At 41.5% G+C, this 19,571-nt stretch overlaps 1 protein-coding gene across 5 annotated transcripts in view; it reads left to right on the top strand.

The window, feature by feature from the left end:
• The window catches only part of LOC142482964 (uncharacterized), a 760,779-nt gene that overhangs the window by 347,832 nt on the left and 393,376 nt on the right, over nucleotides 1-19,571 (top strand). For all 5 annotated transcript variants that reach the window (XM_075583088.1, XM_075583087.1, XM_075583086.1 and 2 more), the window contains one exon: nucleotides 12,797-12,976. In XM_075583088.1, coding sequence (XP_075439203.1) covers nucleotides 12,797-12,976 — 180 coding nt within the window. The remainder of the gene's footprint in view (nucleotides 1-12,796; nucleotides 12,977-19,571) is intronic.

Raw genomic sequence — 19,571 nt, 5'->3', positions numbered from 1 at the left:
ATATATACAGTGACATAAGAAAAAATATACAGTACTATATAAAAGTAATGTTAAGAGGGTCGCTAACTATTCAAACTGCTAATGCATATAATATTTAAGTGGGAGTCTATATCGAGGATTGCAACCAATAATGAATCCACTTGTTAGTTAATCGTACATAATGGATTAATATCCCCAGTCCAATAGTATTGCACCATCCATATGGTCTTGAAGTTGAACATATGAAACCTCACATGTTATTGATATAACACCCCCATAGTTGCTTTTAAAAATCTATTTTTTCCTTCGTCAAAACCCAGAGAAATGGGCCCACCTTTTGTGTGTATGTCCTATCTCCTACTCATCAATATTTCCTTGGCCTTTTTAAGGCTGGAAGAGAGAGGATGATTTTTAACCCAAAAGAATCCGACTGTATAGAATATTAACCTTAGGATAGTGCTAGCCTCGTCATTTCATTCGCATGATTTTGGCCGAAGCAGTAGATATCAAGCTAACACAAGCTAAAACAACTTTTCGTTTTGAAGGGGGAGCAAATATTTGTGATATGCAACCCACACACTCTGTCATATTTACTGCCGGTACAATTCTGTATTTCAACTAATATCAAATCTATGTATTTTATGCTTGTAAAGGCCTATTGGTACATTAATTCAGACACAACAACGACCCATATAGAGAAAAAAATGTTGTTGTTTTTTAAGTTAACCCCATGGTTGCTTTATTTTGTTCACTCAACTTAACATTTTATCTCAAGTATGACAGCATGCTTTGCAATAATTTAAAACCAGAGATATAACATAAAACACAGACAAAGTTCAGTGCACATCCAGAAAAACTTATATACGGTACAGTGCCTAAATATACATGTATAAATAACTAATTAATAAAATGGTCTTTTAGTTTAACATTTTGGCCAAATTGTTGTAAGCCCTTGAGCCAACTGCACGGCAGACCATGTTTCAAGGGTCCCTACACTAATATAGATTCTTAATAACCTGTGCATTGCCAGGAAGAATGATTTATAATAAATCTGTCACTATTAGTTGCAAAAGTTCTAAGTCTGATTGAAGCTTTTATTAACCTGTACATTACCAGGAAAAGCACTCTGTAATAGATTTGTCACAAACACAGTGTAAGCAGGCAAGTTCCCCTGAGAGTGGGAGATGCCATGGAGTGAGCTTTTAACCATTTAAATGTGGGAGGGAGTGAGCTTCAGTTAGGTAGGAGGTTGCCACCCTCCAATCAGCTAAGACTTGCTGAACAAGAATGATAAAAACAGGTGTTCTGTATGTTTTATGCTTTGCAATAAAGCAGAATTTTGAATTGTAGAAATATACACTCAATTTGGTTGGACTCATGTTTACTTGTGGAATTTTATTTCTGTAAAATGTATTGAATAAGAAGTTAGAATGGTGTTACAGAAATGCAACAAAATAAAATAACTTGTATGGAACCAATATTAGTTACAGAAATAATAAGATCAAGAATCTTTCACTTGGCTTTAAATCTGTGTCTCATTGATGTACAGTAATGTACATTACAATCTACATATTCTACTGTTTTAATAGTATATAGAAAATGGGATAGGCCAGTCCTTAAAGAGGTTGCTGGGGCAATGTATGGTAATGACTGATTGTTCTGTCTCCAGTTCAGTTTCTTCTGTTTTCTTCCTGTTTCTGTCTGTTGCCTTAGCAATATCCCTCTCCCAACCCGTCTGGCTTTGGGCCGTTTCTTTCTCCCTGTTCTTTGGTACAGTCTAAACTGTTTCCTTCTAGCTCTGTGTTTCAGCTCCTTCTTTTTAGAGATTCCTGCCTCTGCTAAGGTTCTCCCAACTGCTCTCGTAGGAGAGCTTTGTTTCTTACCTATTCCTTATTTTTATACATCTCCAAAACATTTTCCCTATCTTATTTCTGTTTGTTCTTATAATAAATACTTCAGAAGTTAACAAGACTCAATTTTGTATAAGAGAAGGAATTGAGTAAACTGACTGTCTCAACTCATTAGCCACAGTAAACCTGGGACAGAACACTGATTACAATATGACTTATAGACGTTTTTCAGGGTACATCCTCCAAATGGTTCAATACAATAACAAATAGTAGATTAGGGATTAACAGGGTTCGTTTATCCTGTATCTAGATCAGTGTGTATCACACTGTTGGATTAATCTGTAATGCTAGATAATATTGTTTTACATTGTATCCTCCTGATATTTGTATATGTATATGTATATATATATATATATATATATATATATATATATATATATATATATATATATATATGAGTAAAGGCCATTTTGCCAATTTGTTTTTAATTAAATGTATGACACAGGTAGTTTCAGATATCACAGATATCATCAATATAATTGCACATAAAATACATACATATATATTTACTGGCAGTCCTCGGTTATCCGACACAATGCGTTACTCAAAATGGCGTTGGATAGCGAAACGTCTTAAAGCGAAACACGTTTTCCCATAGGAACACTGTTTAAATGAAAGGTTCCGTTCCTGAAGGCATTTTTAATGCTAAAATACACAAAATATTTTACTCAGGCAATAAAATATGCAGCACACACATGCATTATATAGTGTATATACTGTATTATATATAATATAACATAATATATCATGTAATTTAATAATATAATATATTATATAGTATAATATAATATTATATGATATATATATAATATACAGATAAACATCTTTGCAAAGCGTCGTACGAGCGTTGGATAAGCCGTTTTGGCGTTGTAAAAATGAACATAGGTATGCATTGCATAGCGTTGGATAAGCCATTCGTTGTAAAGCGAAGCGTTGTAAAACGAGGACTTTCTGTATATACATATATATATATATATATATATATATATATATATATATATATATATATATGTATTTTATGTGCAATTATATTGATGATATCTGCGATATCTGAAACTACCTGTGTCATACATTTAATTAAAAACAAATTGGCAAAATGGCCTTTACTCTTTTGTTAAAGTAACTCTCCTTCAGTATGCGTTTAAAAGAGTAAAGAAAATAATCTATGTTTCAAAACAAAAAAACAACAGGAAGAGCAGTTAGAATTTTGGCGCTGCCTTTAAAAATGTCGTGAGTTCCTTTTTTTTTTTGTTAACCCTATTTTATATTTAATATGCAATGTAAGAAATGTTGCAGTAATAATAGATGCCCATGACTATTTCCTTACAAGTAGCGATAAATTATAGACATGTAATCGTAGTTTAATCCTTTAAGTGCTGATGGGGTTGCAGCACTGGATTGCTGTGGCCCAGTGCGGTCACGTGACAGCGGGTGACATTTTGCAGGAAACAGAAGAGTCCTCCTTCGTTGAGCATGACAGTTTCTTTTTGAGAAAAAACATTTTCAGGATAACATGGCTTAATTTGAAAAACAATGAATATGCCTTTAAATTTAATAATTTTTATATTTTGTTTTTTATACTAAACATTTTTGTCTAATTTTCTTAATTTCCTTATTTTTTACCTGTGCCTGGTGCATCATTAAAATAAGGTATATACATCACAAAGTAATATAAGAAATGCATTCTGATTTGATTTTTTATTAACACTTGGTAAAATATACTACGAAATAACCTCCCTATCTGTTTCTCTCTATATTGCTTTTGTTTTTCATTTTTACTAACAGAGGCACACCTAAACACAGTTGAAAACATCTACTGAAATATATACTATAGATTGCAGACACATTCACTTATACCCAATATGTACTACTGTAGATATCCACTCATTGAGATACATTCACATGTGGACAGAAGCACACACTCACTTATTAAGATAAGTTCACATTAGCTCATACTGACATTGATATTCTCATCTCATTTGTCATGTAGACAACGAGGCAGACTCTGCCCACCCCTGTTCTCTCACTCCTGTTAGTGCTGCAGATGGTCGCATATTGTGCATGGGGGAGGCAGAGGGGGAGTAGTGTGTGTATGTCTGTGTCTTGTCTGCCTCTCTCTCCCCCCAACCCTCAGCTCAACAAACCTCTTTATATATATATATATATATATATATATATATATATATATATATATGAGCCTTTGTTCTCAAGACAGTGTCTGTGTGCAGGCTTCTCTGCTCTCTTTCTGTCAGCCCAAATGTGAGCTAAGGAATCTCTCCTGTGTCTCACATGAGGCTTTTTACAGAGCTCTCATTAGTTCAGGTGGAGACTAGTTAATTGAGTGGCTGCCATTAGCTTTCTCAATACTGGATTCTCAGAGCTCTGAGGCTGCTTTAATTAAATAGGTATAGAACCCTGTTACATACATCCCCTGTTTGTGGGAAGCTCGGGCTTGCCACGGCTAAAGCTCATCCTTCCACACTCAATCAAGATATCTCTGCGGCTCGAATGAGACTGGATGGAGGAAGAGAACCCATAGTCCCGCTGTGATTGGAGCCCTTTTTCCAGGTTAGTAATGTCTCCTCAAGAAGGTGCTTGAGCTCAGCACTCTTCAGTCGCTCGAGGAGGACTTTTCCAAAGCACAGTTTTTCTTTTGATCGCTTGGTCACGTATTTTCCCCTGTGTCGGACGATTATTTCTTCCCTGAGTTTAGGGTGACCACCTGCATCGGTTCTGTAGCCATATTCACGGGTGGTTCAAGCTGGGCGGAGTTTATATCCATACCGATTGATTCCCGTGGCATCTCAGTTTGGTAGTTACCTAATGTTGTACCTGTAGAGGTGTAAACACCAAATCAATTCTGCCTCAATCTTGCCAAAGATTGTATCTTTCTAGCGGCTATTTTCATTGTGAGGAATATGGCTTGGGCCATTGGGCCAAAGTAGCATGACTGTATTTGTATTGGGCTTCGCAGTCGTAATTCAGTTATTCTTTCCTTACTTGTGTGGAAAGCCGATCGTAGTACTGCGATGTCATTGTGGGTGCACTTATAGCAACACACAGCTTGCTTTGTTGTGATGTTGAATTTATATCTCGATTGAATCACACCAGCAGCTTCCTTCATTTTTTTTGTAATATCTTTGCTGCAGACACTTCCTAACATTTGCAAAAGAATAAGTGAGGCGTTCCTTTAAGAGGATAATGAAGTGATATTAAAAATTCACAATTAAACTTATAAAGGTGCTTATGTGTGTAAAGATATAGTGGTAAAATATAATGTAAACAGTGAACGTCGCAGCTCAACCCTATAAAGAGAAGATCCAAATTCTCCTGACGTTGATTGTAGAAAGTAGCTTTTGGGGAGCGCATATGTGGAAAAAATAATAATAATATAGTGTAGTAATTTCTACATAAATGACAACTAGGTATTCATAGAAAGGGGGACTCACACTTTCCCAATTGGGTATCAGCAGTGGGTGTATCAATGTGGTCTAGGTTCTTCCCACTAGTAGAAGGCAACTGGTCTCAGCAGGATTTCCCTCGGTGTGACAGAGATGACACTCAGTGCAACATTGCATGTTCAATAAATATATATTTAAACAATAAGTATTGCACTTACATTTGCACTATGTGCATAGACACATAAAACTATAGATGTGTGGCTCATATGTCTACACTCAGCCCCTGCTGTTTGAAGTCGCGTCGCGTCACTTCCGGTAGTCCGTCGCGTCACTTCCGGTTGCGATCGATCGCGAATATGGAACGGCTAGCACAGGGCAATGCTGGGGACACTCGTGGCTCACCTGTAACGGATCGGGGGACTCGCGGTTCCCAGCGTGTCCCCGTCACCCCAGGTCCCACAGAGGCTAGCTGTCCCGCTCGCCTACGTCCCCAATCTCTATCCTCCTCCCTGAGCCGTTCCTCCACGGCACGGTCCGCAGACGCTCTGCGCACGTGCGGTCCTGATCGCGTGGCCCCTATCGAAGTACACGCGCCCCTCGGCGTGCCTCCGTCATCCCTGCCCTTTCCCTACCTGGTTCCTCCGCTCCTCCTTCCCCTCTGTCTCCCATGCCGAGCGCCTCCTCCGCTGGACTTCCCCCACACTCCGGTGCACGTGCATAACAGTGTTACAGAAGGCGCGCGCACCCGCTCTAGTTACCTGCCGCCCACACGCTCTGGCTCTGCCCCCTGCCGGTTGCAGGCAATAACTCTCGATTACCTCCCTGTCTCCTCCCCTGCTCTCACAGACCTATCCCTGCAAGAACCCACTCAAACCTCTGCTCCTCCCTTCACCCCTATTGGCCCTTCTTCCCATATAAACCCACTCTATCCTCTCAGTCCTTGCTCTGCATAGCTTTCCTGTAGATCCTGTGTTTGCAGTGTCTATGCCTAGCTCCCTTGTCTGTTTCAGCTCTGGTTCCTGTCCCTGCCCCTGTTTGGATTCCCTTGGTTTGAACTTGATCTCTGCTTTGGACTTGACTACGCTGCCTTCTCCTGCCCTTGAACCCTGGCTTTCGGACATCACTACGTTGCTCTCTCTAACCCCTGAAATCTGGCACTTGGGCATTACCCTCCGACCTCTGGCACCCCGGACTCAGCAAGTATAACGTTAATCCTTACTCACCAGGCCCGGCAACGCTACTACCACACTCCGGGCACGCCCTCACTGCTGTGGGTGCGTGTTATACCCTTACCCACCTCAGTACTGGGGACTGGCCAGGTCTGCGGGCATACAGGCGTTACATTATGCAGTGCCCAATAAATGCAGACCCCCCTGAGATGGGCCAAGGTGTCTCCATGGAACATTGGCAGTTCCTAAGCGACCAACTCACTAATGTCACTCAGAAACTTTCTAATTGATCTCTCCTGGAATCTCCTGTGGCACCGTCTACGCCTGTGGCACGCAGTCTTTATATATATATATATATATATATCAAAAAATAAATAGATAGTACCGTTCTGTGGCTAACGAAATGCTTTTATTTGTGCGAGCTTTCTCTTCTTCCGGCGATGTTGCAATGAATGAAGCAAGCAAAAGCTATACTATAAACAGTGTCTAGTGGAATGTTATCTGTGCTGGTCCTTCCCCCGGTGTGGATGTGTTTTATGGCTGGAGGTGTCAAAAGGTTCCTGAAAGCAAGGGATGAAAGAGTGTGTATGTGTATCAGTGTGAATTAACATGAATGGAGAGCCCACAGTATATACAGTGCTTTACAAAAGGTGTGTGTGGAGTGGGAACGGATATAAATGGTGTGGGTGGGTGTGGAAATGTGAGAGTTAGTAGCATAACTAAAAGTGTGTGTGGATACTATGGGGTCCCTATTGGTGTATAGGGATGGAAAAACAAGGAGTATAAGTATGTGTGAGAGACAGCCGTGTGTGCATACATATAGCACAGTATGTACAGACATGGCCTATAGCGCTCATGGGAAGAGAGTTCACTTGTGTCAGTAATGACTCATAAAATTTCGATCTCTGTTTAGGCCACTGCTAAGTGTCCCGAACAGTTGCATAAATTTGTATTCATGCAACCGTCTCTCTTTCGGTGTTTTAAGATTACCTTTGAGTATGGCAACCCTCAGATCGTTCATCTTATGGCCAGAGTCAGAGAAATGTTCGCCAACAGGACTGTCTCTTGTTCCGCGTGTGATGCTGTGGCGGTGCAGGTTCATTCTCTTGTTTAGCCCCTGCCCTGTCTCACCTATGTAGTAGCAGCCCCCTGGGCATTTCATGCACATGATGAGGTACACGACATTGCTGGAGGAACAGGTGAACCTTCCTCTGATTTTGTATTCCTGATTTCTGTGTGGTATTTGTATTGTGTCCGCTGTGTAGAGCATTGCGCGGTTTTGCATCTTGGGTCCTGGCATGGTTTTGTCCCGCATTCAGTTGTACTGCTGAATACTTTACTCCTCACCATAATATTCTTGAGATTATGGGGTTGTCTGTATGATAATAAGGGTGCTTCAGGGAAGACCTGTTGCAGTCTTGTATCTTTCTGGAGGATGGGTTGTAGTTTCCTGGCGATCTTGCGTAGGGCTCCTAGGTGTGGGTTATATGTGACCACCAAAGGTACCCTGTCGCTTGTCTCCTTCTGTTTGTATTCAAGGAGATCAATTCTTGGTATTCTGGTGGCTTTGTGAATTTGCTGGTCTACAATTCTGTGGTTGTACCCACGGTTTATAAAGTCTGATCTCAAGGCTTTAATCCGCTGGTCTCTGTCTGCTGTGTCGGAGCATATCCGGTTGTATCGTATGGCTTGACTGTAGATGGTTATATGTTTGGTGTGTGTCGGGTGGAAGCTGTTGTCTCTCAAATAGCTGTCTCTGTCTGTAGGTTTACGGTATACAGAAGTCTGTAGTTGGTTGTTCTTTATAGTAATGGTGGTGTCTAGGAAATGTACTTCATCCGGAGAATGGTTGAGTTTGAGGTTGATGGTCGGGTGGAACGTATTGAAGTTGTCATAGAACTGTAGGAGGTCCTGTTCGCCAGAGGTCCAAATCAGGAGGATGTCATCGATGTAGCGAAGGTATGTAAGGGGTTTCAAGTGACAGGTGGAAAGAAAGTCACTTTCCAGTTTTGCGCAGAACAGATTGGCATACTGTGGCGCCATCCGAGTACCCATGGTGGTCCCGGTTGTCTGGAGGTATGTGTCATTTCCAAATGTGAAGTAGTTATGGGTCAGAATAAATTCGATGCACTGTTTATAGTATAGCTTTTGCTTGCTTCATTCATTGTAACATCGCCGGAAGAAGAGATCAGTGTATCTCGAAAGCTCGCACAAATAAAAGCATTTCGTTAGCCACAGAACGGTATTATCTATTTATTTTTTGATTATTGAAGCTCGGCTAACACGGTACTGATACCTCTACATGTATATATATATATATATATATATATATATATATATATATATATATATATATATATATATATACATACAGTGGTCGACAAATCACCAAAAAATCTACTCGCCAAACAAAAAAATCTACTCGCCACCTAGTACCACACGTGTGCTGCTTGGGCCAATAGGAGCTCGCCACGATGTTAAATCCACTCGCCCGGGGCGTGCAAATGTATAGGTTTGTCGAACACTGTATATATATATATATATATATATATTTGTCCAGCCCTGAATGTCTTTATTAAGTGATCAAGTTTACTTTTGCGCTCCTGGCTTGTTTCTGGAATTCAGTTTCCAGACACACATCATCTTGGAGACTTATCCAAGGTTTTAAATCCATTGTGTTACCTATATTTCCATTTTCTTTTCCTTCTATTAATTTCCTGTCGAGCCACTGGCATACAATATTTTGAGCTCCTCATTGCTTACGTTAGTGGAGGAGAAAGGAAACAGGAGATAAATGCTAAACTAAAACAAGAGCAGCACATTGATTTTTCTGAGACTGTTCCTTTAAGTAAAATTTCATTAACTTATTTGAAAAATATCTGTTGCAGCATAACTGATAAATTGATGTTCACAAACTTGACAAAAGTGGAAATAGGGATGAGGCTAAATACAGGCAGCGAGCCCAACCGCTCTAGTGATATTGATTGAAGCAATGATGAAGGGAAGGAAAGGTGTACGCATGTGTAATAGAAATGGTGGGGAATATTATGTATTTTAACCAATCTGGTACTTCAGGGGTTATTGTGATTACCGGTTGTTTTAAAAATAGAATATATTGGGTCTATGACAGGTCAAGACTCTTCCTGGGTCTGTCCAGAGCTTCAAAGAGGACTTAATTGGTGGGTTATCACTTATGGGCCACTAAAAGTATGATATGTTGTATGGGGCTGATGAGATAAGAGAAGTTGTTTTGCCAGAGATTAGATTACAGTATGGCTCTCTTGATATCTTTATAAACTGGTTCTTTTCAGAGGTACTTTCAAATAATTCTCTGGAGGTTTCTGCAAGTTTCAGGGTCTGTGGCTAAGAAAGTATTCCAGCAAAGAGTGCATTTAAAAATAAATAAATAGGATATCCGGTGAAAACCTCTGCGCTAGAGTATAATGTTAAGATATCTGTAATCGTTGCAAAGAGACGCATGCAATGAGACCACATACGACATGATTAAGAAGTGTCAAGGACAGATAACCATTTGACACTCATTTAGGAGCAAGGCGGTCAAAATTAGTCTTGTTACAGTAGTCATAATCGCCTGAATCTATTGATATGACTCATGTCTGTGTAAGTATTGGGGAAATTAAGTTATGTGTGTTTATATATTGAGTCAAGATTTTAAACGCATTTTTGGAGCAGTGTTTTTTTCTTTGTCGTAAAACCATCAACCTAGCAGCTGATTTACGATAAGGGTGGGCTACTCTGGTTTCAATGGTGAAAACTTTGTACAGTACCGGCAGCTTTTATTCTTACACTTCCCGCACGGCAGGATGCGTGCGGGAAGCGTGGTGACGCGGCTTGTTGCGGCGCACTGTGACGTCACAGTCACGTGCGCGCCCGGCTTCCCCGACACCCCTGGTGTTTAAAGTGAGGTAAGCGGGGGTGCGGGGAAGCAGAGGGGCAGAGCAGGAGCCAGGTTCGGGGTCGGGAAGGGGGGCTAAAATGCACCCGAAGTGGAGGGGGGGTGCGTGTAGGAAACGCGGCGGCGCACGGTCTAGACTGGCGCCAGCCGGAGTAGATCCCGGCATGCCGCCGGCATTGGTATGAATAAAGGATGCCGCTACTGTACATCAGTCTTAGCAAGGTATTATGAAAATCAGAATTCAAAAAAGGCGTGTTTTGGACCAAACACGTGAATTTTCATATTTCTACGCCAGTGACCTCTCTGGGGAAATCCTATGACATATGGTAATGTACGATATAGAGATTTCTTGTTTATGTTTTATCCTGTAAATTTTTAGAAACTGTTCTCCATTTACTGTAATTGTATTTTCTTGTAATTATCTTTTCCTGTAATCGGAAACACTGTGTGTATATTCACACACACACACACACACACACATATATATTAAACAATTCTTTAATAAGTAATGCTTTGGGACTCTGAATGAATGATTCATTTTCCTACAACAGATTTTTGCGTGTTAGGTGCACATTTTTTTTTTATAATAAACGGACCTGAGACCCTGGCAGATATAGTAATTTACATATTTTGTATAATTTCTCGGGTGGTGGAAGTGTATAGATATGATTGCAATTGAGTAAGGGGTTAATATTAACTCATTGAAAGTAGCTTGCGGAGGAGAAAGGTGAGTTGGCTAGAGTAGCCATGTGTATTAACCCTGGTTGCATATCTACTGTAAGTCACGTGCTCACTTGTGTGCTGTTCGTGACAGATGGTATACTGAGATATTGTTCAGGGGAATAGTAGGCCAGCTTTTGAGCTGTGTATGAACCCTTCTGGGTCACATACTCACAGGTGTGCTGTAGGTGACAGCATGTATCAGGGGGAGATCACTTGAAAGAAATATATATTTTTTAATGGCTGGCAATGCTAGTAGGTCATGGAGAAGAGGTATATGTGGCTTACCTGGATATTAATAAAGTTGTTGGCACTGTCCCACAAAGAAGGCTACGAAATAAGTTGAAAAAAAAAATACAAAAACATCACTAAAGTGAACTGCACAAAAAAGTGACTGCTGAACTGTTGGAGTGGGTTTTAAGGTCGTTAAATGGAGAAGACATTGGCTGAGAGATAGTTAATAGAGCGTTATGTTACAGGGATTTTGACTCTAAGAGGAAGGTATCTCAGAAATGAGTACTAGACTTGATTGTCAATACTGTCCTTATTAGTGATATTAGAGATGGACAGGAATATAGTTCTTTAGATAACTGATAACAACATCTTCAGATTGGTTGACTTTTCAAGAAGGGTAAATAAAATATAAGTGATAAGGGAAAGTAGAGGAATAATCATGTGAAAAGCATGCATGTGGTCCCCAGAAAACATGATCTATATCATACTTTTGTCATCCACATGTAATGAAAGAGTGTTGTATCTGATGACTTAAAAGACAGCTGGCAATGAGTTGCACAGGGAGAGGATTTGGCAGCACACATAGAGAGTTGGCAATGGAACTATTTTGGTTTGACCTAGATTACAATTCAATTTATGAGCCCATTCAGTACCTCCAGGAGGACAAAATAAGTGTGGTCTGCACTATTAACATTATCAGAAAATATTAAACAACCTCCACATGTGCTACAAGGAAGAAAAGAGAAGGTATCAACATATTGCATTAGTTCACCATTTTGTCCCCCGAAAATGATAATACTAGCACAGGAGGTCATGCTTTAATGCAGGAGAGTGGAAAGCATAGAGGAAATATGACGAAGTGCTTCCTCATTGAAATAGTAGTTGATCCATCGTACAGCCTCTCGGAAGAAATTATGGAGGTTACTACAATAAACTAATTCAGTGCTGCATTGTATGGATACAGATATAGCAGGCATATCTGCAACAGCTGGCCTGTGCCAGGAGGGGCAATAGCAAGTTAGTAATTCAAACATAATGGTGTCTGCATCAACAGTAACATTAATGTCTGCTACTGTACATCTGTAAAAGGGTGTCCTAAATGTGGAAAAGGGAAACACATTTTTTTAGTCTAAAGGGAAAAGTAGGAAAAAGTGCTAACTAGATCGTTCAAGTGGCCATTATTTGGAATTAATTTTACATATCTCTGTAGATACCACTACATATTCTGTATCAATTTTATGCGTACAGATGCACCCCTTGAATGCTAAAGGGTATTTGTTAATAGCTTTCTGTGAGGGATGTTTATACAAGCATCATAATTCATAATTGACTGTGACAATTTACATTTTCTTTAATTCTTTCATGGGGTTGGAATAATCTTAATACCACAAATGAATTGGGATACTTGTATAAACATCTGTTTATAAAATATTATACTTCAATACAACCCACATCAATCTCTTACAGCTTAGCAGCAGCAACGAAAAGATTAATGCGCTAAACATGGAAGTTGGAATGCTGAAATCTGAATTGCATAACAAAACTAAAGAGATGCATGTGTTGCAAGCTCAAATCCAGAAGCAGCAAGAATCTCTGAATAGAGCCAGTGAAGCACTGAAGGACACCAAAAAGGCTGCTGCAAGCAAGGTAAACGCTTTATTTTGTTCAAGTGCTGCGTAAAATTTACCTTAAAACCCAAAATGGTACTATGAAGAGTTGTAGTAGATTGCAACACAATCCTAACATGAACCAGATCTCACAGTCATCGCAACAGTCATCGCAACACATTTCAGCTAACTTTGGGATCTAAAATTGTCAAAGTTGACCATAGGTACGTTTTGTTCCCACTTAGCAAGCTTTTGCTGCATTTCACTGCATTTTGTTAATATCATTTTAGTAGTATACAATTATTCCTCTCAGAAACATGTTTCTGGAAATAATTCAAATGAAAGACTTGTTAACGTTAGAGCATAAATGTCACTCTGCACAGGATTTTTTCTGGCAGAGGAGGTACAGTAAAAGCACAGAGTTACTGTACTTAACATTGCTGGGCCTTAACAAGCCTTAACCCCTACTCAATTGCAAGGGACTTATGGTACAGCTGTAGTAAGACTTCCTGTCCTCGGCCTCGCAGATGAACAAGCCTGCGGTGCCGGGGACAGTGTCTGCCGCGATGGAGCTGCGGTGCGATCCATACTTTTGAATGGGACCCCCCAAAGCGTTAATCCTTCGTGGCACCGAAGACAGTAAGTCTTTCTACATCTGTATTGTTAAGCTTGGTAGCGTTTAGCTGTTATTAACTTTGGGTCTACATGAGGTAATGTAAAAGTTTGTCAAAAGCATTTTACTTCCTTTGCACAGAAACGTGCATGTTTATTTTCTCCTTAGAAAAATACAATAAAATTATATATATATTTTTTTTATTGTGGTTGGTTAGTTTGTGGTAAGTATACAAAGTTAAAGTTGTGGAATTGAGCAACACTTAATGTTTGTGGAAGAAACATTAAAATTAATTCTAACATTAACACTGTATATACATTTCTATTTGCCACAAGTAGCCCTTGTTAGAGAAAATACTGTACAACTTCCTTGTAGAATTTTGCAATGCCTAAAATGCTTAGTTCAGCTGCCCTCACAGACCTGTCCTTTTCTGTAATAATTTCATAGAAAAGATTTTCTTTTAACTTTAGAGGGTCTTTATGTGTGCACATGTAAAGTATGCAACTTATGTCAAATTAGAAAATGGGTTATGTACAATATCAATAAAAGAAAGTCAAAAGGACAAACACTAGTATTTTTCCTTGATAAATCCAGTATCGTCTTATCATAAACACTGTCCCAATTTTGCAAATAAGAGACCGATAAATAACTCCCAGAAAATGTTAAATAATTGGATATGCATAATTATACCCTGTGTTGCTTTTAAGTGCAGCCTGTTAATTTTCAAGGGGTGAAAGATGTTACTTATTTAACCTCTTACACTTACAGCTCATTTTATGGCATGGAAAGAGTAGTTTCCTTATAAAATCATATAACAAATTTTCATTGCAGTCTTATTTCATGGAATGAGGTAAGTTTAGTTCAATTTGCAAGACTACTGTGTCTCTGAGCAATTTGGAGATGTGATACAGAACCTCTATTGCATGTGATCTTTACATGACCCCCCTCACCAAGAAACTTTTTACACACTGTCACTGCCAAGGGGGCGATGAGTTTCTCCAATTTACCACAAATTAGATCTGCTCTTTGCTATGTCTTTTGAGGAGATAGTTACCATAATTGCACTTAAATTGGTTTCAGAAAAACAGATGTTACCTTTTCATTTGTCGGACTGTAATTTTAAAAAACCTTGATGTTCTTTTTTTTATTTTCTGTGATTTTCTGCTTCTGTTCAGGAGAACAAAATTGATGGCAACTCTCTCAACTGCAAAAGCTTTTGCCTCAACTAGATTAATATATTTTTTATCTACGGTACCATAGAGGAGCTGCTCTGGTATGCATGGGAAGTGTACATTCATGTGAAGCAAGTATAAGAAGATGCTTGCATATTACAGCACAGATCAAAGAGAATTATTAGACCTGTATATTATAACTTCTTTTCTAGACTACTCTGAGCTGTTTAAAATGCCACCAAGACCCACTGTTTCTGCAATACCTTCACATTTATGAATAATAATCTTAAAACTTGGTTAACAGGAATAGTATTAAAAGCTTTTCCACTATGGGGGCTTTGTTAGGTTCATCCTTAATTTCTTTGTTTCCACAGATTGATCAGCCGTAAAGGAGCGACGCAAACATTTGATAGCAGTAGGCTACTGCATGTTCCATTTCATAGTCACAAAATGGGAGATGGGGGGTGGGATAAGGAAAGAGTGCTCTTGCTGCAGTCTGATGTTGTAGATTGGCTGCTAGAAGGAGCATAGTGACAACAGTGAGAACAGATACTTGCAGATGCAAGAAAAGAGCTCCTTTTAAGTAGCACTCAAATCCAAAGTAGTGAAATGTAAAACGTAACTTTTAATAAAAGATCCTTAATTGGAATTAGCAGACATGTAATGACATTAAGACAACACATACATTTAAATGAAAAAATCCTATCACACGCTAAAAGAAAAAGTGAATTCTTCCAACTACTCCTGACCAGCTACATGATAGGATAGAGCAGTGGCGTAGCTAGACATGTGCAGGCCCCCGGGCAAAACAAATTCAGGCCCCATTAATACTATCTCTTCCTCTATCTCATCATAATCATCTCGGACAATAGGGGATAACCAGGCTATCTAATAAAGGTTAAGCGCTCTTGTTACCCCTGAAACTGTATGTAGCTGCGGCCTGATCAAAGAAATCCGCAGAGCTCCAAAATATAATGAAGAATGCGTTAATGCACACTCAGAGCAAGCTCCAGAAACAGGATTCTCTCGCTGATGAGCTACACTTCTTTACGAGGGCGCAAAGCAGCAGAGTAATTCAGAAGTACTACAAAGCTCTTGTCCAAGCATGGTTGGAAAGAGAAAGGTATCTACGGAAACGCTCTGTAGCGCTCACCATACAAGCTGCCTACAGAGGAATGAAAACTTGTCGGCTAAATATCCAGAATAAAGCAGCCTGCGTCTCCAATCCATATGAGAATGCAACGTCAAAGAAAGAATTATGGACATTTGAAGCAATGTGTAATCTTACTCCAGTCAAATGTTAGGAAGTAGAAAGTAGCTTTTGGGGAGCGCAGATTTCACCATATGTGGAAATAATAATAATAATATAGTGTAGTAATTTCTACATAAATGACAACTAGGTATTCATAGAAATGGGGACTCGCACTTTCCCAATTTGGTATCAGCAGTGGGTGTATCAATGTGGTCTAGGTTCTTCCCACTAGTAGAAGGCAACTGGTCTCAGCAGGATTTCCCTGATGAAGCTTATGTGACAAGTGAAACGCGTAGAGTTGAACTGCAGTGATGTAACGCCTGTATGCCTGCAGACCTGGCCAGTCCCCATACTGAGGTGGGTAAGGGTATAACACGCACCCACAGCAGTGAGGGCGTGCCCGGGGTGTGATAGTAGCATTGCCGGGCCTGGTGAGTAAGGGTTAACATTATACTTGCTGAGTCCGGGGTGCCAGAGGTCGGAGGGTAATGTCCAAGTGCCAGAGTTCAGGGGTTGGAGAATGTAGCGTAGTGATGTCCGAAAGCCAGGGTTCGAGGGCAGGAGAAGGCAGCGTAGTCAAGTCCAAAGCAGAGATCAAATTCAAACCAAGGGAATCCAAACGGGCAGGGACAGGAACCAGAGCTGAAACAGACAAGTAAGTTAGGCATAAACACTGCACACACAGGAGCTACAGGAAAGCTATGCAGAGCAAGGACTGAGAGGACAAAGTGGGGTTATATGGGAAGAAGGGCCAATAGAGGTGAAGGGAGGAGCAGAGGTTTGAGTGGGTACTTGCAGGGATAGGTCTGTGAGAGCAGGGGAGGAGACCGGGAGGTAATCGAGAGTTATTGCCTGCAACCGACAGGGGGTGGAGCCAGAGCGTGTGGGCGGCAGGTAACTAGAGCGGGTGTGTGTGCCTTCTGTAACACTGTTATGCGCACGCACCGCGCATGCACCAGAGCGTGGGGGAAGTCCAGCTGAGGAGGCGCTCAGCACGGGAGACAGAGGGGAAGGATGAGCGGAGGAACCAGGTAGGGAAAGGGCAGGGATGACGGATGCACGCCGAGGGGGCGCGTGTACCTCGATAGGGGACACGCGATCGGGAACACGCGCGCTCGGTGAGGGGACCGCGAGTGTGCGCAGAGCGTGTGCCTGGGCGTGCGGACCGTGCCGTGGGGGAATGGCTCAGGGAGGAGGATAGAGATTGGGGACGTAGGCGAGCGGGACAGCTAGCCTCTGTGGGACCTGGGGTGACGGGGACACGCTGGGAACTGCGAGTCCCCCGATCCGTTACAGTATCCCCCCCTTGAGGATCGGACTCCGGACGATCCTCCCAAGGTCTATGAGGGAACTTCCGACGGAACTGTCTAAGGAGTGCTGGGGAATGAATGTGATGGTATGGTATCCAGGAGCGTTCCTCCGGGCCATATCCTTTCCAGTGTACGAGAAACTGAAGTCTGCCCCTGGACCAACGAGAATCGACGATGGACTGGACTTCGAATTCTTGTTGTCCTTGTATGACGACCGGATTAGGTCTCTGAGGGCGGTCCGGAAAATGGGCATTTTGGATCAGGGGCTTAAGAAGAGACACATGGAAAACAGAGGGGATCTTCATAGTAGGAGGAAGTGCAAGTCGGTATGCGACCGGGTTGATCCTTTCAAGGACCTTGAAAGGACCCAAGAATCTCGGGGCCAGTTTCTGGGAAGGAGTCTTGAGCTTGATATTCTTAGAAGATAGCCAAACTCTGTCTCCAGGTTTGAATACTGGGCCCACTTGACTTCGCCGATCGGCTTGCTTTTTTTGTCTTTGAACGGAACCTTGCAAAGCTTTTAGGATCTTTTTCCAAGAATTGTGAAGACTGGAAATGTGAGAATCCGCTGCGGGAACACCAGAGGGGAGGGAGGAGAGGGGAAGACTGCTGGGATGGAATCCATAGTTAATGAAAAAAGGTGATTGTTGCGTGGATTCGTTTTTCAATGAGTTAATGGCAAACTCAGCCCAGGGTAATAGGTCCACCCAATTGTCTTGCGATTCAGACACGAAGCATCTGAGATACTGTTCCAGAGTCTGATTCATTCTCTCCGTCTGCCCGTTGGTTTTTGGGTGATAACCCGGGGAAAATAGAAGGGAAATGCCAAGTCTCTGAGAAAAAGCTCGCCAAAACTTAGAAATGAATTGAGTACCTCTGTCCGAAACAATTGAAATAGGAACAGCGTGTAATCTGAAAATTTCCTTAGAAAAAACGTCGGCCAAGGTGGCTGAATTGGGAAGACCCTTGAGGGGTATAAAGTGTGTATGCTTGGAAAACCTGTCTACTACGACAAGGATCATATTCATCCCTTTAGAATTGGGAAGTTCCACAATCAAGTCCATGGAACTGAGTTTCCAAGGTTGTTCCGGAATAGGAAGAGGCATGAGAAGACCAGAAGGTTTGTGTCGGGCGGATTTGCTCTTGGAACAGACTGGACAAGCTCTGGTGAAGTCGAAAATGTCCCTGTTCATCTTAGGCCACCAAAATGTCCGTTTGATAAGATCTACCATCCTCTTGAAGCCTGGATGACCAGCAGATCTAGACAAATGTCCCCATAGAAGTATTTTGTGGCGAAAACGCAGGGCAGCGTACAACTGTCCTTCTGGCACCTTAAATCTCCTAGGAATATGAGCCTGGGCTTTATTGATTTCATCCAAGATATCAAAGTTGTTGGCGGAAATAATACACTTAGCGGGAAGAATCGTCTCCGAGGATTCATTAGATTCGTTCTCCGTGGAAAACTGACGAGACAAAGCGTCGGCCATGATATTCTTGTTGTCAGGAATATAAGAAATTGTGTAAATGAACCGAGAAAAGAACAGAGCCCAACGGGCTTGACGGGATCCCAAACGACGAGCCCCCTCAATGTACAATAAGTTTTTGTGATCGGTGAGGATGGCTACTGGCTCCTTGGTACCCTCGAGGAGATGTCTCCATTCTTGGAGGGAAGGAGCAAAGGAATGGAAGCAGGCACACGGTCTTTCTAAAGGTGCAGTTTATTTTGCCACCAATGGTCCAACGTTTCGGCAAATAGATTGCCTTTATCAAGGAGAGGGCTACAGAACATGCTAAACATACCACAATTTATACACAAATGGGTACTCACCCCCCCCCCCCCCACGATCACTGCTGCCTTGCTCCTGGATGTCGACGTCCCCATCGTGACATCAGAGGGCCACCTTTAGAAAGACAGTGTGCCTGCTTCCATTCCTTTGCTCAAGTACTTCTGGGATGTCTGGACCTCCCTGGATACAGCGCACTGGCAGATAAGTACCCCCCTCCACCACCTACCAGCGGTGTGTGCATGTGCTTCCAAATATGACTCCATTCTTGGAGGGCCAATTTGATGGCCAGAAGCTCACGGTTCCCGACATCATAATTTCTCTCCGCCGAAGAGAACTTCCTGGAAAAGAATCCACAAGGATAGAGTTTTTCCTGTGGGGAAGATCTCTGAGAAAGCACAGCGCCAGCTCCCACATCAGAGGCGTCTACTTCTAGAGTAAAAGGAAGAGAAGTATCCGGATGCCGAAGGATGGGAGCAGACACGAAGGCTCTTTTGAGAAAGT

Source organism: Ascaphus truei, chromosome 2 (assembly GCF_040206685.1).
Source record: "Ascaphus truei isolate aAscTru1 chromosome 2, aAscTru1.hap1, whole genome shotgun sequence".
Lineage (NCBI taxonomy): Eukaryota > Metazoa > Chordata > Amphibia > Anura > Ascaphidae > Ascaphus > Ascaphus truei.
This window is presented reverse-complemented; position numbering and strand designations above follow the sequence as displayed.